The sequence below is a fragment of the Carcharhinus amblyrhynchos genome, chromosome 21 (genome assembly GCF_965287045.1).
Source record: "Carcharhinus amblyrhynchos chromosome 21, sCarAmb.v2.hapA, whole genome shotgun sequence".
Lineage (NCBI taxonomy): Eukaryota > Metazoa > Chordata > Chondrichthyes > Carcharhiniformes > Carcharhinidae > Carcharhinus > Carcharhinus amblyrhynchos.
Window position 1 is genome coordinate 33981648 of NC_137344.1, and position 21593 is coordinate 34003240.

The 21593-nt window shown below is 42.1% G+C and overlaps 1 protein-coding gene across 6 annotated transcripts in view; it reads left to right on the forward strand.

Annotated features, from left to right (window-relative positions):
- LOC145356351 (myosin-10) overlaps positions 1-21593 on the forward strand; it is a 164250-nt gene that overhangs the window by 131225 nt on the left and 11432 nt on the right. For all 6 annotated transcript variants that reach the window (XM_080208998.1, XM_080209000.1, XM_080208999.1 and 3 more), the window contains 12 exons: positions 1319-1490; positions 4535-4747; positions 6448-6592; positions 7081-7287; positions 8302-8406; positions 9090-9242; positions 10638-10886; positions 11341-11553; positions 14650-14862; positions 16232-16393; positions 17391-17519; positions 19846-19934. In XM_080208998.1, the coding sequence (XP_080065124.1) occupies positions 1319-1490; positions 4535-4747; positions 6448-6592; positions 7081-7287; positions 8302-8406; positions 9090-9242; positions 10638-10886; positions 11341-11553; positions 14650-14862; positions 16232-16393; positions 17391-17519; positions 19846-19934 (2050 nt within the window). The remainder of the gene's footprint in view (positions 1-1318; positions 1491-4534; positions 4748-6447; positions 6593-7080; positions 7288-8301; positions 8407-9089; positions 9243-10637; positions 10887-11340; positions 11554-14649; positions 14863-16231; positions 16394-17390; positions 17520-19845; positions 19935-21593) is intronic.

Genomic DNA, 21593 nt, shown 5'->3' on the forward strand with positions numbered 1-21593 from the left:
GGGTGTTAGCGTGGATAGAGGATTGGTTGTCAAATAGGAGGCAGAGAGTGGGGGTTAATGGATGCTATTCGGATTGGCGGATGGTGACTAGTGGAGTGCCCCAGGGGTCGGTGCTGGGGCCTCAGCTATTTACCATTTATATAGATGATCTGGAGGAGGGAACCGAGTGTATGGTGTCGAAATTTGCTGATGACACCAAGGTTGGTGGAACGGCAAATTGTGCGGAGGGTGTGGAGAGTCTGCAGAAGGATCTAGATAGGCTGGGCGAATGGGCCAGGAAATGGCAAATGGAATTTAATGTTGGCAAGTGCGAGGTGGTCCACTTTGGTAGGAAGGACTATTTCTTACGTGGTGAAAAACTGCAGCAGGCGACGGTGCAGAGGGACCTCGGGGTCCTTGTGCATGAGTCACAAGAACCCGCCTGCAGGTGCAGCAGGTGGTCAGGAAGGCTAATGGGATGCTGGCTTTCATAGCGAGGGGGATTGAATATAAAAGTAGGGAGGTCTTGCTGCAGCTGTATAGGGCATTGGTGAGGCTGCAGCTGGAGTACTGTGTGCAGTTTTGGTCGCCGTACTTACGCAAGGATATTTTGGCCTTGGAGGGAGTGCAGAGGAGGTTTACTAGGCTGATACCGGAGTTGAGGGGGTTGAGCTATGAGGAGAGGCTGAATAAACTAGGCTTGTACTCGTTAGAGTTTAGAAGAATGAGGGGAGTTCTCATTGAGACATATAAGGTGATGAATGGGATGGATAGGATAGAGGTGGAGAGACTCTTCCCACTCAAAGGACAGTAGGACTAGGGGGCACAGCCTCAAGATAAAGGGGTGTGTGGTTTAGAACAGAGTTGAGGAGGAACTTCTTCACTCAAAGGGTGGTGAATCTCTGGAATTCTCTGCCCGTTGAAGTGGTGGAGGCTGCCTCGCTAAATATTTTTAAGACGCGGGTTGATGGATTTTTGATAAGTAAGGGGATTAAGGGTTATGGGAGAGGACGGGAATGTGGAACTGAGCCACGACAGATCACCCATGATCTTATTGAATGGTGGGGCAGGCTCGAAGGGCTAGATGGCCTACTCCTCCTATTTCTTATGTTCTTAAGTTGAATTCAGAGAAATTCCCTCATTTCTTCACTAAAGCACTCATTATGAAAATTTAATTTGTACATCTTGAATGGGTTTTTTACGGCTTGTGTTTTGTTGAGAGGTTTAAACCTAAATTATATATAGTTCAAATCTAACAAATTTGTAATTACAGGAGAGTAGAATGAAATAATTGATGGATGTATTTTCCAGCCACTTACACTGCTATTATTTTGTGCAGAACGTTTGAAGAAGGAAGAAAAAACTCGTCAAGAGCTAGAAAAATCGAAGAGGAAGCTGGATGGTGAGACTACTGATCTGCAAGATCAGATTGCTGAGCTACAACAGCAGATTGAAGAACTAAAGATTCAGCTGGCAAAGAAGGAAGAGGAGTTGCAGGCTGCACTTGCCAGGTCAGACCTTAAAACCAATCTCCTACCGACAGGTTCATTCTACACGTGAAAGATACATTTGTTACTGCCCCATTTCCCCCAGAACAAAATATTGGAATTCTAAATGCTCAGGATTGACTTGAGCGTTCGAATGTGTAGGAGTTCCTAAATGGTAGGAAGCTGGAAATAAAGGAAATCCAAAAGAGACTGAGTGGCAGGCGGAGGGAGATTAGCATGTAGACAAATCATTAAAATGTCATGGATGGCTACAGAAAATCAGGTTGGCTTATGGAATGCTGGTGTTTATACCTGGGGAGCTAAAATACTAGGAGATGGAAGTTATGTTGCTGCTGTTGTACAAAGCCCTTATTAGACCAGAATCCTGAGAACAATTCTGGGCACCACACCTTTTGGAAGAGCTCTGACAAAGGGTCATCCAGACCCAAAGTTGGCTATCTTCTCTCTCCTCAGATGCTGTCAGATCAGCTGATGTTTTCCAGCATTTTCTGTTTTTGTTTGGAAGTGTGCTGTCCATGGGAGTAGTAGTGTAGATTTATCAGAATGAAACCTAGACCCCCAAACATTAAAGTGCAAAGATACATACTGGCTTCATATTTCCTGAAATTTAGCAACTGAGGGATGACTTCAAGATATAAATGAAACTGATCAAGTAGATAAAATGTTTTTAGCTGATTGGAAAATCTCAGAAGGGGACATAGCCTAAAAGTTTGGTCTTTCAAGAGTGAAGTTCAGAAACACTTCAAACCACAGTGGTAGATGTTTGGAACTCTTTCACAAACAGTGAGTAAAACTATCTAAACTTATCTTAAGATTGGATTTTTGTTAACCAGATGTGTTACAGGATATGGGGAAAAGTAGGTCACAAGTTCTGTATCAGTGCAGTTTGAGGGGGCTCAATGGTTTCTCCAATTTTCATCTTCCTATATATGCATCATTGGGTTTTTTCCAATGCAGTGTTTGCGATGTTTTAAATTGCAAATGAGGATATAATCCATAGATCAAAAATGTCCTGTTGATCTCTGCTTCAAATGACTGTGTGACTGATAGTCTGGCTTGGATTTGAACTCAGCCAATTTGTGTGTCTTTGTCTGGACTATTCATGATTGGAGGATTTGATATTTTTGAGGGCATGAAGGGAAAAGGGAAGGTCAAATGGACAAAAACTGCCACAAATGTTTACCATTTGGCCAATTTATTTTCCCAAATCTGTAGTTTGTTTATAGCATCTTAGAGTCATAAGAGTTTTACAGCACAAAAAGAGACCCTTTTGGCCCATTGTGTCCACTGGCTGGCTATCCTAATCCTATTTTTCAACATTTTGGTTCATAGCCTTGTATGCTATGGTACTTAAGTGCTCATTTAAACACTACAATGTTGAGGGTTCCCACCTCCAACTTAGAGTTCCAGATTCCCACCACCCTCTAGGTGAAAATGTTTTCCCTCAAATCCCTGTCCTTTAGCTTAAATCTATGACACCTGGTTATTGACCCATTTAAGGAGAAAAGCCCCTTCCCATCTACCATACCTATGTAGCTTGTAATTTAGTATACCTCAATCAAGTCCCCCTCCTTTCTAAGGAAAACAACCCCAGCCTAACCAGCCTCCCTTCATAGCTGAAATACTCCAGTCCAAGCAACATCCTAGTAACCCTAACCCTTTCTAATTCAATCACAGCTTTCCTACAGTGTGGTAACCAGACATGCACACAGTACTTTTAGCTGTGGCCTAATGAGTGTTTAATACAGCTCCATTGTAACCTCCCTGCTCTTCTTTTTCAATGCCTCGGCTAATAAAGGCAAGTATCCCATATGCATTTTTAACCACCTTACATCTATCATGATCGTTCAGCTGAGAGAGAGGCAACATCCTAGAAGGAGGTAACGATCAAAGAATTCAGAAGGGCAAAAGGTCTTTTTAAGTCATGTTTTTCCATTCCAATAGCGCAGCAAAATTACTTTCCATTTATAGTAAGGTGCACTGGCTACAGACCATTATCCAAGCAATGCATGGATTTAGTTGATGTGCAGCCATGCTCGGTAGTGGTTTTAGTAATTGGAAACCATGCTCCAGTGTGCACATCTCATCTCAATGGGGGCAATAAGCTCTCTTGTCAGGAGAGGACATATATATTCCTCCGTTTTTTAAAAAAAGGCAGTGAAGCCAAACGAAGCATTGCCAGTCCACTGGTTACTTGATGAAAAGAAGTGATGAGCATAAAATTTATATATTACACCAAAAAAAATAAATTTGAGAAGCTTGGATGTAGTTCCATTTTCTTGGGAAGATGTTTAGAGCTGATCTATATATAAATATTCAACCTGGCTATGATAGTCGAGCGAGTGAAAGGGTCTTGTTGTGGCAAGGCGTGTGTTAGTTTATATTAATTTCAGGGAGTCCATGAAAAGGAAACTGCAGAAAGTAGTGTTTTGGTAAGGTTTTCTCCAATCTGGCTTTCTTGCTAAATATATAGAGGTAGAGACAGATACATCTGCCAGTGTTTATATCATTGGCTGTTAATATGCCGAGCACGTTTTTAAATAGCTGAATGTAAATCTATAATTTTGTATAATATTGTACAGAACTTTACAATGTTGAATGTACAACTTCAAAGTTGATAGGTTTGTGTGGAGCAGTATTGCACAAGTTCTCTAAGCAATTGTTGTACTTGTTCCTTTAGAGAATTACAATTTTATTCATCTCAGCACTTCAGAGCAGCAGCAGTATTGCTCTTTGTTAGAATTTATTAGTCTTTATTATAATGTTGTTCACTCAACCATTTTCGTATTAACCAATTCATAAATTTTGCCAGAATCAATTTTGTGCATTGAATCATTGTCTTTAAGCTGTGTATGATCCTCCACTGCATGACTATCAAACCTTCAATACAATGTTTTCAATTCTGCAATTGGTGGCGCTCAAATGACAGTACTTGAACTTGACCTGAAATATTTACCTGCTAATATTGACTTGTTAGTGATATTTACGTGGCTAATGATGAGCTCACAGATCTGTGCTGTATTCTTTAATCTGTTTGTTTTACTTAGAGGGGATGAAGAAGGTGTTCAGAAGAATAATGCTCTAAAACTAATACGTGAGCTGCAGGTCCAGATTTCGGAGTTGCAGGAAGATCTGGAATCGGAGAAGGGTGCCCGCAACAAAGCTGACAAGCAGAAGAGAGATCTGAGTGAAGAGCTGGAGGCTTTGAAAACTGAATTGGAGGATACTTTGGATACCACAGCAGCCCAGCAGGAACTGAGGTGAAGACTGCTATTTAACTGGGGAAAAGTAGCTAACTCGAAACTTGCTTGGGGTTGTACAAAATGATTTATGTCAAGTTTTGTAGCAGTGCTTATTTTTGCTGTCTGACTTGTTACAGTCTCATCAGTTCACAGATGAGGGTTAGGTTGATTGGCCATGCTAAATTGACCCTAGGGTCGGAGGGATTAGCAGGGTAAATATGTGGGGTTACAAGAGTACAGCCTGGGTGGGATTGTGCTTGGTGCAGACGTGATGGGCCGAATGGTCTCCTTCTGCACTGTAGGGATTCTATGAACAGCTATTTAAAACTAAATAGGAAACTTTGATCTGACTATTTTACAGATGGCCCTGATCAGGTTGGCATCTTTTGAAACAATAATTCACACTTGCATTCCATTCATGTAAGATATAAAGAATTCAATTGAATTTAGCAAAACGTAACTTGTGTATTACATTTAAAAAAAAAATTCCACTTGGAAGGTACCATCAGCGCTTCAATGATTTACACATAACAAAAATATGAAATTTTAAATAAATATATCAACCCCACCTCAGTGCCAGGTATGGTCCAATAGTGGGAAAGTTACAGAAGTTAATATATGCTTCGATTCTAATAGCTGTTACTTGTATTTTACATCAATCATAAAATCCCTGCAGTGAAGATGATCATTTGGCCTATTGAATCTGTACCAACTTTCTGACCGAGGTCCCCTCCCTGTGCTATCCCCATAAACCCATATGTTTACCATGGCTAATCCATCTAACCTATACATCTTGAGACATTAAGGGGCAATTTACCATGGCCAATCTACCTAACCTGCACATCTTTGAACTGTGGGAGGAAACTGGAGCAATTCAAGAAACCCACGTGAACATGGGTAGAATGTACAAATTCCACACAGTCACTCAAGGTCAGAATCATAGAACCATACAGTGCAGAAAGAGGCCCTTCGGCCCATCGAGTCTACACCGAACACGATCCCACTCGGGCCCTAGCCCCATATCCCTACGTATTATACTTACTAATTCCTCTAACCTATGCATCCCTGGACACCTAAGGGGCAATATCTTAGCATGGCCAGTCCACCTAACTCGCACATCTTTGGACTGGGAGGAAACTGGAGCGCCCCGAGGAAACCCACACAGACACGAGAATGTGCAAACTCCACACAGTCACCCGAGCTGGGAATCGAACCCAGGATCCTGGAGCTGTGAAGCAGCAGTGCTAATCGCTATGCTACCTTGCCGCCCTTGTACCTTGTTGACTATGTTGGAATAGATTGTGAGCAGAGTACTACATAAACCCTGTTATGCCCTAACATTTTGTCAGTTGCGTGATGCGGTCAAGCAAGTTTCTTTGCACCCAATCCTTTCTTCCTCTTGAATAATGAGGGATAAGCACTGGAATATGATTTTGTGGACACTGGCAGCTTCCTAGAATCTCATGCAAGTGGCTAATTGCCCTATTTTAACTCTGGACAAAATGGAAAATGGCATATGTGATGACATGGGGGTTAGCACAGCTAAGCTTGATAACATACGCCTTCAAAGCTGGAAGCATCACTTCTGAGCTCAGTTTAATGTTAGATTTTCAACTAGGTTAACAGATATGTGCTTTGAAATTGATAACTTTGAGTAAAACGAGTCAATATTTTTGGAATAATTGAATCACTGAAGTGCACCCTGGGGTTAATTACAGGAACAAACGTGAGCAGGAGGTGGCTGAGCTGAAGAAGGCTATTGAAGAAGAGACCAAGGCTCATGAGGTTCAAATCCAGGACATCCGCCAGCGACATGGCACTGCCCTCGAGGAAGTTTCAGAGCAACTGGAACAAGCCAAGAGAGTCAGTAGCAGGAGACATTTTCTTTTTTTAACAAAAGTTTGCTTTTTGGATTTGAATCTCTGTATACTGCAGCACTGAAAGAAGCCATTTGGCCCAATTATACAAAGATGATCTTTGCACAATCTCTGCATGCCACCAAACATTTGATTTAGATTTAAACTTGCAGAAGCGAGAAGTTGGAGAAGATAGCAGTGATTAAATTTACTGTGTTTCCACATCAGCTACTGTTTGTGTCGGAGCATAAGTGCCAATAAAAGCAGCATTAAACTGAGGAAAAGTGTGCCATAAAATGGTTTTGGGAGATGTCCAGTATTATTTCTGCATAAACCTTTTTGTTCTTTCCTGCAGAAAGTTGCATTATTTGCATTGTTTTAATCCTAGCTGTTAATTGTTCCTGTAGCACTTAAAAACCTGGGTGCATGTCCGTACTAGTAGTCCAGTGTGACCTTTTTTTGATGTCAACTCTTCTGTTTCCATTTTACAAACAGCACAAAGCCAACTTGGAGAAGAGCAAACAGAGTTTGGAAAATGAGAACAAAGAGCTGGCCAGTGAGGTGAAGAGCTTGCAGCACACAAAGGCTGAGTCTGAACATAAAAGGAAGAAGCTTGAATCCCATCTGCAGGAGTTTCAGGTCAAGTTTGCAGAAAGTGAGAAGGCCAAATCTGAACTTGCTGATAAAACTCACAAGCTTCAGGTAAGAGAAAACTTAATTTTATTCATACAAGTAACGCTTAAAGGTCTGTCCTAGTTCGACCACGGTAATTATCTTAGCTTCGGAATGCGTTGGGTTCTTGTCATTATCTCAAACATCTTACGCAGTTTTGTTAACGTTCCCTAGAAGCACTCGTGAATGGGTTTGCTTCTCAATGTTAATTTTGACTATCTTTAGTACATGAATAGCAATGTCCTGAAAGGTGGGGGTGGTGTAGTCACATTGTCACTGAACTGACTAGTAATCCAGAGACTTGGTGTAATGCCCTGCAACCTGGATTCAAATCCCACCATGGCAGACAATGAAATTTCAATTTAATAAAAATCTGGAATTAAAGATCTAATTATCACGAAACCATTGTCAATTTTGTTGTTTTTTAAAAATCTGGTTCACTAATGTCCTTACCTGCTCTGGCCTACATATGACTCCAGAAAGACAGTACTGTGGATGACTCTTAAATGCCCTCTGAAATGACCTAGTAGTCATTTAATTTAAAGGCTATTGGGAACCGGCAATAAAAGCTGGCCTAGCCAGTGACACCCACATATCGTGAATCTGATTTTTCGGTTAACTATTCTGCACCAGATTGAGAACCAATTTTGTTATTGGTGCTGTGACCTTTAACTTCACTCTTAAAACACTGACCTATCTAAAAGTGATGGACATATAGAAGGTAATTTAACAAAAGAAAGCAGCCTAAGACTGGATAGTTTGGTTATTTGAGGAATGAAGCTGTACTTGTATTTTTATTTGGTGAGAATGAATCCAATTATTTACTGATTTTTGGTTAACCTCATAATCTTGATTACTTATAGAAGATACTAAAATAGCAATAGCGTTTTCTAAAATTTGCATCTGTTTTACTGATTACTGGGGGTGGAGGGGGCTTATAGAATTAAGTTTGGGATCAAGTAGAGTTACTTCAAAAAAAAAAATCTGATGTGAAGTTTGTTTTGTGAAGAGGTGTAGTGTGAATTTAACCCTCTCCATTCTTAGAATGAATTGGACAATGTCTCTGGGCTTTTAGAAGAAGCGGAGAAGAAAGCAATTAAACTAACCAAAGATACTGCTAGTTTGGAATCTGCACTCCAAGATACGCAGGTATGTGAACTATCACCATTGAATGTAAAGCCTGTTCAGAAAGCTCAACGTTACTACTCTATAGTTCAATTGATACACTTTGGGAGGGGACTAAACATATCAATTAATATTGGGGATTGATAATGTGTGAAGGAAGGGGTGCTTGAACTAAAGGTTAAAACGGTCCCCTTCTTTGCAAATGAGTGGGTGAGATTTGCCTGATCAAAATCATGGCAGTCCAATTCTTAATGTGACATCCTACATAAAATAAAACATTGAATCTTATTGGTGCCTGATTGTGTCGCGCTCAGTTTCGGTCGAGATAAGATTGAACGTTTGCCCACTGTTGGAATATACTTTATTTGTTTCCCTATTAAAACTGGTTCTTGCAGCCTGGGGAAGGGCTGTGTGGTAACTTAAAAAAAAATGATAGCTTTACAAAATGGGAATGGGGGGGGAGATGAATGGGACTTTGAAGAGATGACGAGGGAGGTATTATGAAATAGGATTGGAATTTCACTGTTTTGACATGTTGATTGAACTAGCTAACTTGAGGCCATTTAACAGCTTGAAGAGTTTGTTTGCAGCAACTGACTTGCAACATTTCACCTTCAAATGTATTTTGTTCGTCACTAATAAAGATCGTTCCTTAATTTAGCTACATGACGACCTAAGTATACTTAAATATGTACATCTGTTGATAGGAACTGCTTCAGGAGGAGACACGGCAGAAATTGAATCTCAGCAGCCGCATTCGACAACTGGAAGAAGAGAAGAACAATCTCCAAGAGCAACAGGAGGAAGAGGAAGAAGCAAAGAAGAATCTTGAGAAACAGCTAGCTACACTCCATATGCAGGTCTGCTGTTGGACAACGCAGAACTTGGTTGTAGTTATTGGGCCTGAATATTACTTTCTATATCGATGACCAAATGTATTGCTGACAAGTACTAGGAGTAGCCATTCAGTCCCTTGAGGCCCCCCCCCCCCCCCCCGACTTTTGTGGCCAATTACAATGCAAGTTGAAAACGTATTCAAAATACTTTAGTCCTGAATTAGAGTAAATTGCTATAAAAAGAATGGTCTTTAAATGGTATTGGCCAACTTTCTCTTGCTATTTCGCAGACTGGTATCCACTAAACAAATTTGTCCAAAATAAATTTTTGCCTATGCTTCATATTAGGAAAATAAGAAAGTAGCAAAAATGTAAAGTCTCCAGTGTTATGACCACAGCAGATGTTTATTACAAACCAAATGCTGAAGGGAAATAGAAAGTATGAGCCATAATTTTTTGTATTCTGAAAAGAAGAAAAGTACTTATCTCAACAATAAGAAGTCTAATAACACTTTTGGGATTTTAAGAATTAAAGGTAAAAGGTTTATTAACAAGAGAGTACTACTTGAACACAGTACAGTTACACAGTTAAAATTAGTCTGACAAAACACTCCCCAAAAGAGTCCCTATTTGATCAGATCCAGTAATACCCAAGGCTAAAACTGCTGTCGCTTTAATAAAATCTACTACATGCTTCTCCAGCTCACTTCACTCTGGGGGGGGGGGAAACCCAAGAACATCAAAACAAGATTTCTTTAAAATACCCAAGACTTTACAGGTTTAACTGGACGGCTGATTCAAACGTCATCTTGGGTTCCATTGTTCTCGTGCCTAAATTGCCCATTTAGTGTCAGGGGGATTAGTAGGGTAAATGCATGAGGTTATGGGGACCTGGGTGGGATTGTGGTTGGTGCAGACTTGATGGGCTGAATGGCTGTCTCCTGCACAGTAGCGATTCTGTTTTACCTCTTTGAAACTCAAATCCTTCCAAACGTCAATTCTTTCTTCATATCATGTTTCTGCTTTTGGGCCAATAAAGTGTCACATCCTGTTCTGTTCACCCATGGAACTCTTGAGACGCAAAATACCTCTTGTCACCTCTGACTTCCCATTTCCCATTGATATTTAAACATACTCTCAACTTGCCTAAAAATGCAACTGTTGGATCCAGCCTACCTACTTACAGCTGTATCCATTCATGACTTAACTCTTCCAGACAAATGGTCTCCATTAGCATTTTTGCCCAAAGTAATTAAATCCATTACACACGTGCGCGTATGTCACAATATTCACCCAAAATATCACATAGTATTTCATTTTTAGAATTTTATTTGTACTCTGGTGTATGTTTAAGTCAATGGCATGAGAATTTTGTGTTGAATTCTGAAATAAAAACATGGTCTGATTTTTGTAACTCAGTTGGTTGATGCAAAGAAGAAAGTGGATGAGGATGTGGGGACCATTGATGGCCTGGAAGAGGCTAAAAGAAAACTTCAGAAGGACGTGGAGGCCCTCAATCAGCGCCTTGAGGAGAAGGGTGTGGCTTACGATAAAATGGAGAAAACCAAGAATCGTCTTCAGCAGGAGCTGGATGATCTCCTGGTGGATCTGGACCATCAGCGCCAAATAGTTTCCAATCTCGAAAAAAAACAGAAGAAATTTGATCAGGTATGTGCCTCTTTGCTTTATTATTGCTTTGCTTACTCAAGTGCATTGCTGACAAATGGGTGCTAACTGCAAAATTATTGCAAATATCCAATGGCTCAAAAGTCCTGAATAATGCTTTAAGATTTTTATGTTGAATGGACATTTCCATTAGTACTGGAGGAGGACTAGGTCATTTAGTGGTTTTCCATACTTTGAAAGTGTTTTTTTTTTGAGAAGAGTTAATCAATTGAAATATTCTGATGTCCTTTTGATTGTCAAATTGAAGTATTACTCATGGAATTCTGAATTGGTTTTTAACAAGCTTTCATATATTGAAGTGGATATGTTGCAGATGGCCATCTTTCTGCACTTTAGAAACTAAAGTGGTTACAGCACAGGAGATGGCCATTGGGCCTGTCGTCTCTCTGCCAGCTTGTTCTCTACTAGAAAACAACCTTTTGCTCTGTTTTGATAGATGCTGGCTGAGGAAAAGAACATCTCTGCTCGATATGCCGAGGAAAGGGACCGGGCCGAGGCTGAAGCCAGGGAAAAGGAGACAAAGACTCTGTCGTTAACCCGAGCTCTGGATGAAGCTCTTGAAGGTAAAGAAGAGCTAGAAAGACAAAACAAGCAACTCCGTGCTGAGATGGAAGACCTAATGAGCTCCAAGGATGATGTGGGCAAGAATGTAAGTTGACTTTAAAATACTTTATTGAATATTGTGTGATCCTGGGCTTACCGTTGCACCCTTTACAATTCTCCAGCCCTCTGACATACCCCTGAAATTGAGTGAAAAATTCTGACCAGTCCTTCAAAGCTGCCCCACTCTTTCATCTGCTTCCCCTCCCTCCCAAGTGTCTGAATTACCTTATCTTTCCACCACCTTTCATGAAAACAGATAAAGTATGAATTTTAATATCTCAGCCATGTCCCCTGCCTCCATATATAAATACTCTTTTGTTTCTAACGGGTTCTACTCCTCCTTCAATCACGGTGCCATGATAAGTATTGCTGCTTCACAGCACTAGGGACCTGGGTTTGATTCCTGGCTTGGGTCACTCTGTGTAGAGTTTGCAGGTTCACCCCCATATCTGTATTTCCTCTGGGTTCTCTGGTTTTCTCCCACAATCCAAAGATGTGCGGGTTATATGGATTGGCCATGCTATATTGCCCCTTTTAATAATCATGGTGAATACACAGGGTTACAGGGTGGGATCATTGGTGCAGCCTCAATGGGCTGAATAGCCTCTTTCTGCACTGTAGGGATTCTATGAATCTTTTACTGTCTAGTCTGTAGAAGACTTTGGGATTCCTTTTCATGTTCACTGCCAGTCTTGTTTCATGCTCCCTCTTCGCTTCTCTCATCTGCTTTCTCCCCCTCTCCTCTGAACCTTCTATATCCAGACTGGTTCTCAGTTCTATTTTCTACCTGACATCTGTCATAAGCACATTTTGTAGTTCTTAACTTCTATCTCTATAATTCAGGGAACTCTATTTGTTCCCCCTCACTTTCTCTTTCAAAGAAATATACCTTGACTGTGGTTGAACTACTGCCCCTTTAAAGGGAGCTCATTGTTCTACAGTTTTTCTTGCCAGCCATCAACTTATTCAGTCCAGATCCATTCTCACCACTTATTGAAGTTGGCTTTTCCCAGTTCTTACTGCGGATTGTTCATTGTTCATTTCCATAGTTGGCCTAAACCTTGTGATACAATGATCACTGTCTGCTAACTGTCTCCTGTTGACTCTGAATCTACTTGGCCCATCTCATTTCCAAGAACCAAGTCTAGCAATGCCCCCTTCCTCATTGGACTGGGAACATACTGCTGTACAAATGTCCTGAACACACTCAAGGAATTCTTGTCCCCCTCTGCCCTTTACAGACCTACTGCCTATTCGATATTCAGATAAGTAGTCGTCCCATTATTGTTGGTTTATAATTGTTGATTCTCTCTAATCTTGCAAAATTGCTCCTCTGCATCCTTCCCACTTGGTGGGAAGTTGGTGCCCTATAGACTACACTGAGCAACGTAATCGCTCATTTTTTCTCCTTGGCTCTAGCTAAATAAGTTCTGTCTTTGGCCTCTCTGGGACATCCTCTTTCTCCAACACTGTCGTGGTCTCCTTTATCAACACTGCCATCCCTTTCCTTTCCTCAATTCCCTGAACATCTATAGCCAGGAATATTTAACACCCAGCCCTGCCTTTCTTTCAGTCAGGTCTCTGTTATAGTCACAGTGTTGTAATTCCACATGATTGTGGGGATTAACCTGGTTAATCTCCTTTTTGTGTGGAGTATGGTGCACAGTTTTTTGATTCCTTTTTTCCAAGGGGGGATATACTTGTCATAGGACTCATTGAACTTGTCATAGGACTCATTGAAGCTTTATGTAACTGCAGCAAGTCACCCTTATCCCTAGACTCAATTTCCTTCACGATTTAAGGCCACCATTCCATTTGTTTACCTAATTGCTTGCTGCACCTGCATGCCAGCTTTGTGACTCATGAACAAGGACACTCATTTCCCAACCTCTCACCGTTTTAAAAAAAATTCTGCCTTTGTTTTTTTTCTACCAAAGTGAATAACTCCACATTTAGAATATAGTATGACTATCTGCCATGCTCTAGCCCATTCACTCAGCCATGCCCCCCACCCCCCTCTCCTCATTGTGCAAGACCCCTTCAAATTTCCTTGCTGCATCCTCACAATTTGCATTCCTACCCAGTGTGGTAGGTATTAGCAAATTTGCAAATGTTACAATTGGTCCCCACATTCAAATCATTTATATAGATTGTGAACAGCTGTGGAATTAGCACTGATCCTTGCGGTGCCTCACTAGGAACAGCCTGCCATCCTGAGAATGATCTATTTTTTCCTATTCTGCTTTGTCTGGTAACGAATTGTTAATCCATACTGATGTATTATTCCTCCCCAGCCCAAAATCCCTTGTGCTCTAATTTCAATTACTAATCTAGTATTTCTCTCTCTGTTCTGATAATCCTGCCAAGTTATTTAAACTCTCCCTGACAGCACCAGCAAATCCTCTCGATAGGAACTCAGCCCTGGTTCTGTTTTGGTGCAACGCATCCCTTCTGTACGTATCTCATCTCTCCCAGAACCCAAGATCCTGAAGTCCTCCCTCCTGCGTCATCTGCTTTATTTTCTTTACGTTGTACTCATTGCTCTTTAATCCAGTGATGATTACTTTAGCAGTCCTCCTTACTAATTCCTTACCTGGTTCTCTTCCTAGCACAGCCATGTTCTCTTTCTTCCCATGTCACTTGTACCAAAATGGACCACGACTGCTGGATGTTTATGCCCCTCAGCACTCTACTGTCACTCGGTGACAAAAACATATAGGTGTTTGCTTTGATATGCCAGAGAACTGACCTGGAGATATTTCTTTTGATGGGCAAGACTTGCCTCCACTTCAGTAAAAGTGACTCTGAGCTGTCCAGTTATTGCAACATCAACCTGGGACACTGCCTGTTGTGGCGGTAAAGTAGATTAGCATTTCATTCATCAATAAGGAAGAATGTCTTCATCCAGGGACTGGTGAATCTGTGGAACACTTTGCTGCAAAAAGCTGTGGAGGCCATGTCAGAGTGCCTTTAAGACAGGGATAGATAGGTTCTTGATAAGGGGATCAGAGGTTATGGGGATGAGAAAAATATCAACTGTGATTGAATGGCAGGCTGACTTGATGGGCTGAGTGATCAAATTCTGCTTCTGTGTCTTATGGTCTTAATAGAAGTATCTGATTGCTGTTGTCCCTAATGGTAGGTGCACGAGCTGGAGAAGTCCAAACGAGCCCTGGAGCAGCAAGTGGAGGAGATGCGGACTCAGCTGGAAGAACTGGAGGATGAGCTACAGGCCACTGAAGATGCCAAACTTCGTTTGGAAGTTAACATGCAGGCCATGAAGGCCCAGTTTGAGCGAGACCTACAGGCCAGAGATGAGCAGAATGAAGAAAAGAAGAGAATGTTGGTTAAACAGGTAAATTGCTACGCACTTTCACCTTCACCTTCCAAAACCTGGAATGACCAGAGTAGTAGACACATGGGAACGCTCCATGGTTTGTCCTCCAAGTCACTCACCATCCTGACTTGGAAATATATTACCATTCCTTCACTGTCACTGGGTCAAAATCCTAGAACTCCTTCCCTAACAGCACTATGGGTGTACCTACACCTCAGGGACCGTAGCGGTTCAAGAAAGCAGCTCCCCATGTTCTCAAGGGCAGTTAAGGATGTGCAATAGATGTTGGTCTAGCCAAATGACTCCCACATTCCATAACTTTTTTAAAAAAACTCCAACTTCTAGCTTGACACTTCTAATATTATCCTGTATGTCATTACAAGGTTAATTGGGTAGCAGCTGTCATATCCTTGTGTCCAAAATACAAGGTAAGAGGTAGGGACCATCTGCAGCCTTTTGGGTGCATTCCTGTCACAAATTCAATGAGAGTGAACAAGAATGGCTGTAAACTTGCTTGTGGATCATACACCAGGTGCCAAGCTTGAGAGAGAGACACCCCCCCCCCCCCCCCCCCCTGGTTTCCTGCACTGGTCTGTGTCCATAAAGCTACTGTACAAAGGCACAATCCTTGTTGGTCCCAGGATGGTGCACATTGATCTGGGACCTGCCTTTGAACCTGGGCCTCCACTGGCCATGGATACAGTCAACTTACTTTATGCAAGTGACACCTAAGGATGCCCCTGATTTCTTCCTGCAACGCTGGGGGTGTGAGGAAGCCAGCACGTCCTCCCCATTAACTTTGCACGCTCCCAACTCACTGAAGGCCTCTGCTCTCCACATTGATCCTGAAAATATTGGAAGGTGAGTAGCAGAAGCTTTGGGTGGGCAATTTTTTAGTTGCTGTGTTGGGATCCGCTGTCCTTCCTCTACCCCCAGCTCCCAATAGATTTTTCCTGACGATCTTTGCAGCTGTTAACCACAAGTCAGTTAGAGCTTTTATAATCAAACCGATTTGAGATTCAGACTTGGGAGTTGAGCCCAATTACTTCATGTGAACTCAAGTTTTCGGTGCAATTGATATAGGGCAAGGTTCTCTGGCCTCCCAGCCACATGCTTCCTGCTGAAGGTGATGTGTTTGCTAAAAGTAGGATTCTCTGGTCCCTGTGCTGTTGATGGGAATTCCCATCACCTCCGTGCCAGTGGGAAACCCGTGGGCAGGCGTACACTGCTGGTGGGACTGGAGAAACCCACCAGCGTGAACGGCCAGAGAATTCCGCCCATAATGTCTCTCCTGACCTTGATGTCCCAAAACGCTCGGCCGCCAGGGATTACTTCTGAAGTGTGGTCGCTGTTGTAATATAGGGAACTCGGTTTGTTCACCCCGTAGGTGCGTGAACTTGAGGCTGAACTCGAAGATGAACGAAAGCAGCGAGCACAAGCAGTTGCTGCAAGGAAGAAACTAGAGATGGACCTGAAAGATTTGGAGGCCCAGATTGAAGCGGCTAACAAGAGTCGGGATGAGGCAATTAAGCAGCTCCGCAGACTTCAGGTAACGCGTTGGTTTTAAAAGATTTTTACCTTTTTTATTTGATTCGCCTCTGAACAAATATATATTTTTGCTTCCAACAAAGGTAAACGTTTCATTATTAATGAAGGCTGCAACATTTATTACTTGTCAAAGTAGTCACCGTTGTGTAGCTAGAAGCAACGACCAGTTGAGCATTAAGAACCTGCATGAGAAAATTTGTCATAGTTTTACAGCACGAAAAGAGGCTTTTTGGCGCATGTCTGCACTGGCCATCAAGCACCTACTATTCCAATCCCACTTTCCAACACGTGATCTGTAGCTTTGTAAACTGTGGTCTTGAGGGTTGCTGCCTCCCCCCCCCCGCCTCTCCCTTTCAGGCGGAGAGTTTGATTCCCACCACCCTCTTGCGTTAAAAAGCTTCCCCTCAAATCCTCTCTCCTGCTCCTGACCTTAAATCTGCGGCCCCTCTTTTCTAAGGGGAAAAGTTCCTTCTTATCTACCTTCTGTGTTCCTCATAATGAACAGGTAAGTTTTTTTTCGTATGGTGCTGAAGAGGAATGTTACACAGGACACCACGGAAATCTCTTGCCCCTCTCCCAGGCTTTCTTAATGCCCAATGCAAGTAAACAAAAGATGTTTCAGTGCCTCATCTGAAAGGTGGCATCTTAATGCAGCAGCCCCTCAGAACTGCACAGAAATATCAGCCCAGATTACATGCCCAGAATCCATAATGATTCTTTCTGCACTTGCACTACCTTCTACCTGAGTAGAATGGAGCTTTGTCGTTCATTGTGCTTTTGTGACTCTCAAAGCCCAGGTGGATTTGGTAGAATCGTTATATTCTATCTAATGTCACTAAAAAATAACAAAACCAGAAGTATTTACGGGTAAGATACAAGGCATGTTTTGAAGGATAGCTCCAAGAAACGTTGTTCATTGATAGCTATTCTTTTCAGCTATAATGGCTGTTCACAGTATACACTCTGGGGATAAACTCCTTTGCTTTAAACCTTTTCAGGCACAGATGAAAGATTACCAACGTGAGCTGGAAGAGGCTCGAGTTTCCAGGGATGAAATCTTCACTCAGTCAAAGGAAAATGAGAAGAAACTGAAGAGCCTGGAGGCAGAAATTCTCCAACTTCATGAGGTTTGTCCTGTTGGAGATAACTCCCAGTCCCAGCAGGTTACCTAAGCAGATGGTGTTTCTAGGAGCGTTAATGCAGATGTAAATCTCTAATGCTCACAATTCCAATGTAATAATAAGCATCATATTGTGCATAGAAATTAGCTATACAAGGAGATGAGCTGAGGTCCTGATAACTTGGCTTACAACTTTTAATTCACCTGAATCAACAGAAATCTTTGGGCCTGACTTTCAAACAGGCTATTTGTTTGGGCAGTTTTTGTTACTTAGGGGTGTGTGGATCTGATGAATGGGAACAAAACTCTGCCCATATCAGACTTGAGCTTCCAAATATACAGCTATCTTGAGCTCCCTTGGCTGCTGAAGTAGTATTTTTATGGACAGAAATTTCCTGTCTGTATAAACCTTTTATGCAGCAGTTTAGCTGACAAACATCTCCCTTCAAAGGATTTTTGAGTGCTTTTTTAAAAAAAAAATGGCAGTGGTTAGCTCTGCTGCCTCAGTGCCAGGGGCCTGGGTTCCATTCCTGGCTTGGGTCACTGTCTGTGCAGAGTTTGCATGTTCTCTCCATAACCACGTGGGTTTCCTCCTGGAAGCTCTAGCTTTCCCCCCTCAGTCTGAAAGACGTGCTGGTTAGGTGCACTGGCCGTGCTAAATTCTCCCTCTGTGTACCCGAACAGATGCCAGAGTGTGCGAACTAGGGGATTTTCACAGTAACTTCGTTGTAGTGTTAACATAAACCTACTTGTGACAGTAATAATAAACTTTAAATAATTTGCTGCTAAATGAGCAATGTGTCCAAGCTTATTGAAAAATCAAAGATTGGCAGATTGAGCATTGTAGATGGGACCATAACAGTACAAAAATGTTGAGTAAATGAAACTCTAGCAGATGGAGTTCAAGGCAGGCAAGTGTGAGGTCACCTATTTTGGACTTGTAGACAAGAATTAATGGATGGAAAAATTAGAGTAATAGAAGGTCCAGTGATTTGGAGTTCAATGTACAGGTATCAGTTAAGTACAAAAAATAATCAGGCTTAGTGCAATTTCGGCCTTTATATCTAGAGGCTGAAATATAATGAGGATGTTTTGTCACACTTATGTAAAGTGCTGTGCAGACCTTGATGTTGAACCTTGAAGAGGTTCCCTGACAACTCAACATATTGACAGGAATCTGAGGTTACATTACAGGAAGAGATTACATAAAAACTTGGCTTGTATTCATCCCACATCCAGAATATATAGTTTAGAGAGTTGTTTGAGGTTTTCAGGATTTTGACATATTAATATAGTAGGTAGTGAGCTATTTGTGCTATAGGCATAACCTTAAAAAATCAGAGCTACGCAATTCAAGAGAGATGTGTCAAAGTACTTCATAACATTAAGGATCGTATGGGAATTCTCTTCCACAAAGCAATAAATACTAGTTCAATTCATTTTAATTCTGGGATGGATAAAATCTGTTTGGTAAACTATTTAGGAACATAAAGCCATGGTGGGTGGATTTTGTTTAAAGATCATTAATGGTCTTATTGAATGGTGGTATAGCCTCAAGAGATTGAATGGTTGTCTCCTATTCCTCTGTTCCTATATTTATAAAAAACTAATCTTAGATAAAACTTTGAGTCCTTTTCATATGTAGTGTATCTTATAAATTGACCACAGCATTGTATTGCTCTCAGTAAGAGGAATCGTTGGCTGCACTTTTAGGAACACGGGACAAAGGAGCAGAAGGCTGTTGGTCCTTCGAGCTTGCTCTGCTGTTTGATAAGAACGTGACTGATCTGGTTGTGGTTTCAACGTCACTTGTTGCCTGTCCCCTCCCCAGTAATCCCCAACTGCCTTGCCTATCAAAAATCTATCCAGCTGTGACTTGAATGAGTTCAGTGATCCAGCCTTCACTGCTTCCTGAGGAAGAGAATTCAACAGACCGCAACCCTTTAAAGAGAAGAAAAATTCTCCATCTCCATCTTAAAATTCTTTTTTTATTTTTAGACGGTGTCCCCTAGTTTGAATCTTCCCCACAAGAGGCAACATCCTCCCCAATATCCACCCTGCCAAGAGGCCTCAGGGTCTTGTGTGTTTCAATAAGGTCACTGCTCACTCTTTTTAACTCTGGGTAAAGGCTTAACCTGCTCAACCTTTTGCTGAGAATGTATCCCAGGATTAAGTTTGAGTGAACCTTTTCTGAACCGCTTTAACCGGGTCGCACCATGATACGACTGTACTTGGGAGGAAGGAATAGCTGTTGCAATTTTTTTTCATTCGGTTTAGTGACTGGTTTGCGCAAACAGGCTCTGCGATATACTGACCCTATTTAATTTTTGAAGGAACTAGCTGCCTCGGAGCGAGCACGTCGGCATGCGGAGCAGGAGCGTGACGAGCTGGCAGATGAAATCGCAAACAGCACATCTGGAAAGTAAGGAAGCATGATGCAGGCTCATAGCTCCACTACCTAATACTGAGATGTTTATTTAAAGCCCTTATCAAATTAAACCCCAAGTTCAAATCTAAATGAAATTTGTGTATTGCCAAAAGCAATACAGACGGGATTTGATTCCATCTTGGGAGTTTATAATTGGTTAAAATTAATACCCAGATGTAAGATGTTTATAAAGAACTAAGCAGTTCGAGGTTTTGTAATTTTTGTAAGATATGTATGTTTTAATGCCCAAAAATCTAGTTTCCAGTTTATTTTTTAATTTTAAAATTCACTTGATTTGATTTTTACTTAACCAGTTGGGTGACATGGTGGCACAGTGGTTGGCACTGCTGCCTCTCAGCACCAGGGACCCAGGTTCAGTTCCGTCACTGTTGCTTGGGTCACTGTCTGAGTAGAGTTTGCACGTTGCACTGTGGGAGGAAACCAGAGCACCTCGGGAAACCCATACAGACAAAGATGTGCGGGTTAGATTGATTGGCCAATTGGCTAAATTGCCCCCTAATGTCAGAGGGGCTAGCTAGGGCAAAAGCACGGGGTCATGGGGATGGAGCCTGGGTGGGTTTGTGGTTGGTGTAGACTCGATGGGCTGAATGGCTGCCTCCTCCACTGTGGGATTCTGTGATTCTACCTGAAGTGATTTGACCTTTCCTATGCAGCCTGCCATCTCGATGGGTAACAGTACCTTCCAATTAGCTTTCAGATTCTGCTGCCAAGATCAGTCTTCCCCTCCAGATTTTCCTCTTTCCTTCGATGCTTTTCCCCACAGGTACCAGTACTGCTCCTTCCCCCAATCTTTATCCTTGCTAGTGTAGGTAATGATTGCAAGTCCCAGCAGCCTATTTGACTTGGCATTGCTGCAAAGTTTGACTTTCTCCTTGATCCGTGTTTATACACAAACACTTTCCAATCAAGGTCATGAAACTTTTAATCAGCAGTAAAAGTCCTGGACACCGAATCTACTGCATAAATCACACGCAAATATAACTCTTGGGAGAGGAGGGAAAACATTCTGCGCACAACATTGGCATGTGTCCTAATTTAATAGTGCTGGCAAGGCATTGTGCTTGGAAATGACATGGGCAGTGGTGCGGAGAGTTTCCTATCCTCTAGCTGTATAAGCTTCACACCCTGCATTACTGTCATTTCCTCTTCTTAGCGATGTTGCAAGCTATAATAAGCTGGCACAGTGGTTAGCACGGCTGCCTCAGCGCCAGGGACCAGGTTCAATTCCCGGGTTGGGTCACTGTGGAGCCTGCACGCACTCCCCGCGACTGCATGGGTTACCTCTGGGTACTCTGGTTTCCTCCCACCGTCTGAAGATGTGCAGGATGGCTATCCTGAATTGCCCATTAGTGTCGGGGAGTCTAGCTAGGGTAGATACATGAGGTAATGGGGATAGGCCTGCGTGGGATTGTGGTCAGTGCAGACTCAATGGGCCAAATGTCCTCCTTCTGCATTGCAGAATTCTATAATAACAGCACCAGCAACCAATTATATACTCCCTGACACCCCTTATATAAACCAGTCAGGCAGGTGCCTACTGGAAGTGGAATGACTCGCTACATGGGGCGGTTCCTTTGAAGGTTGGCAGCAGAGAAAGTGGGTGAAAGGAGTTTCCCATCTATTCTGAAGTTA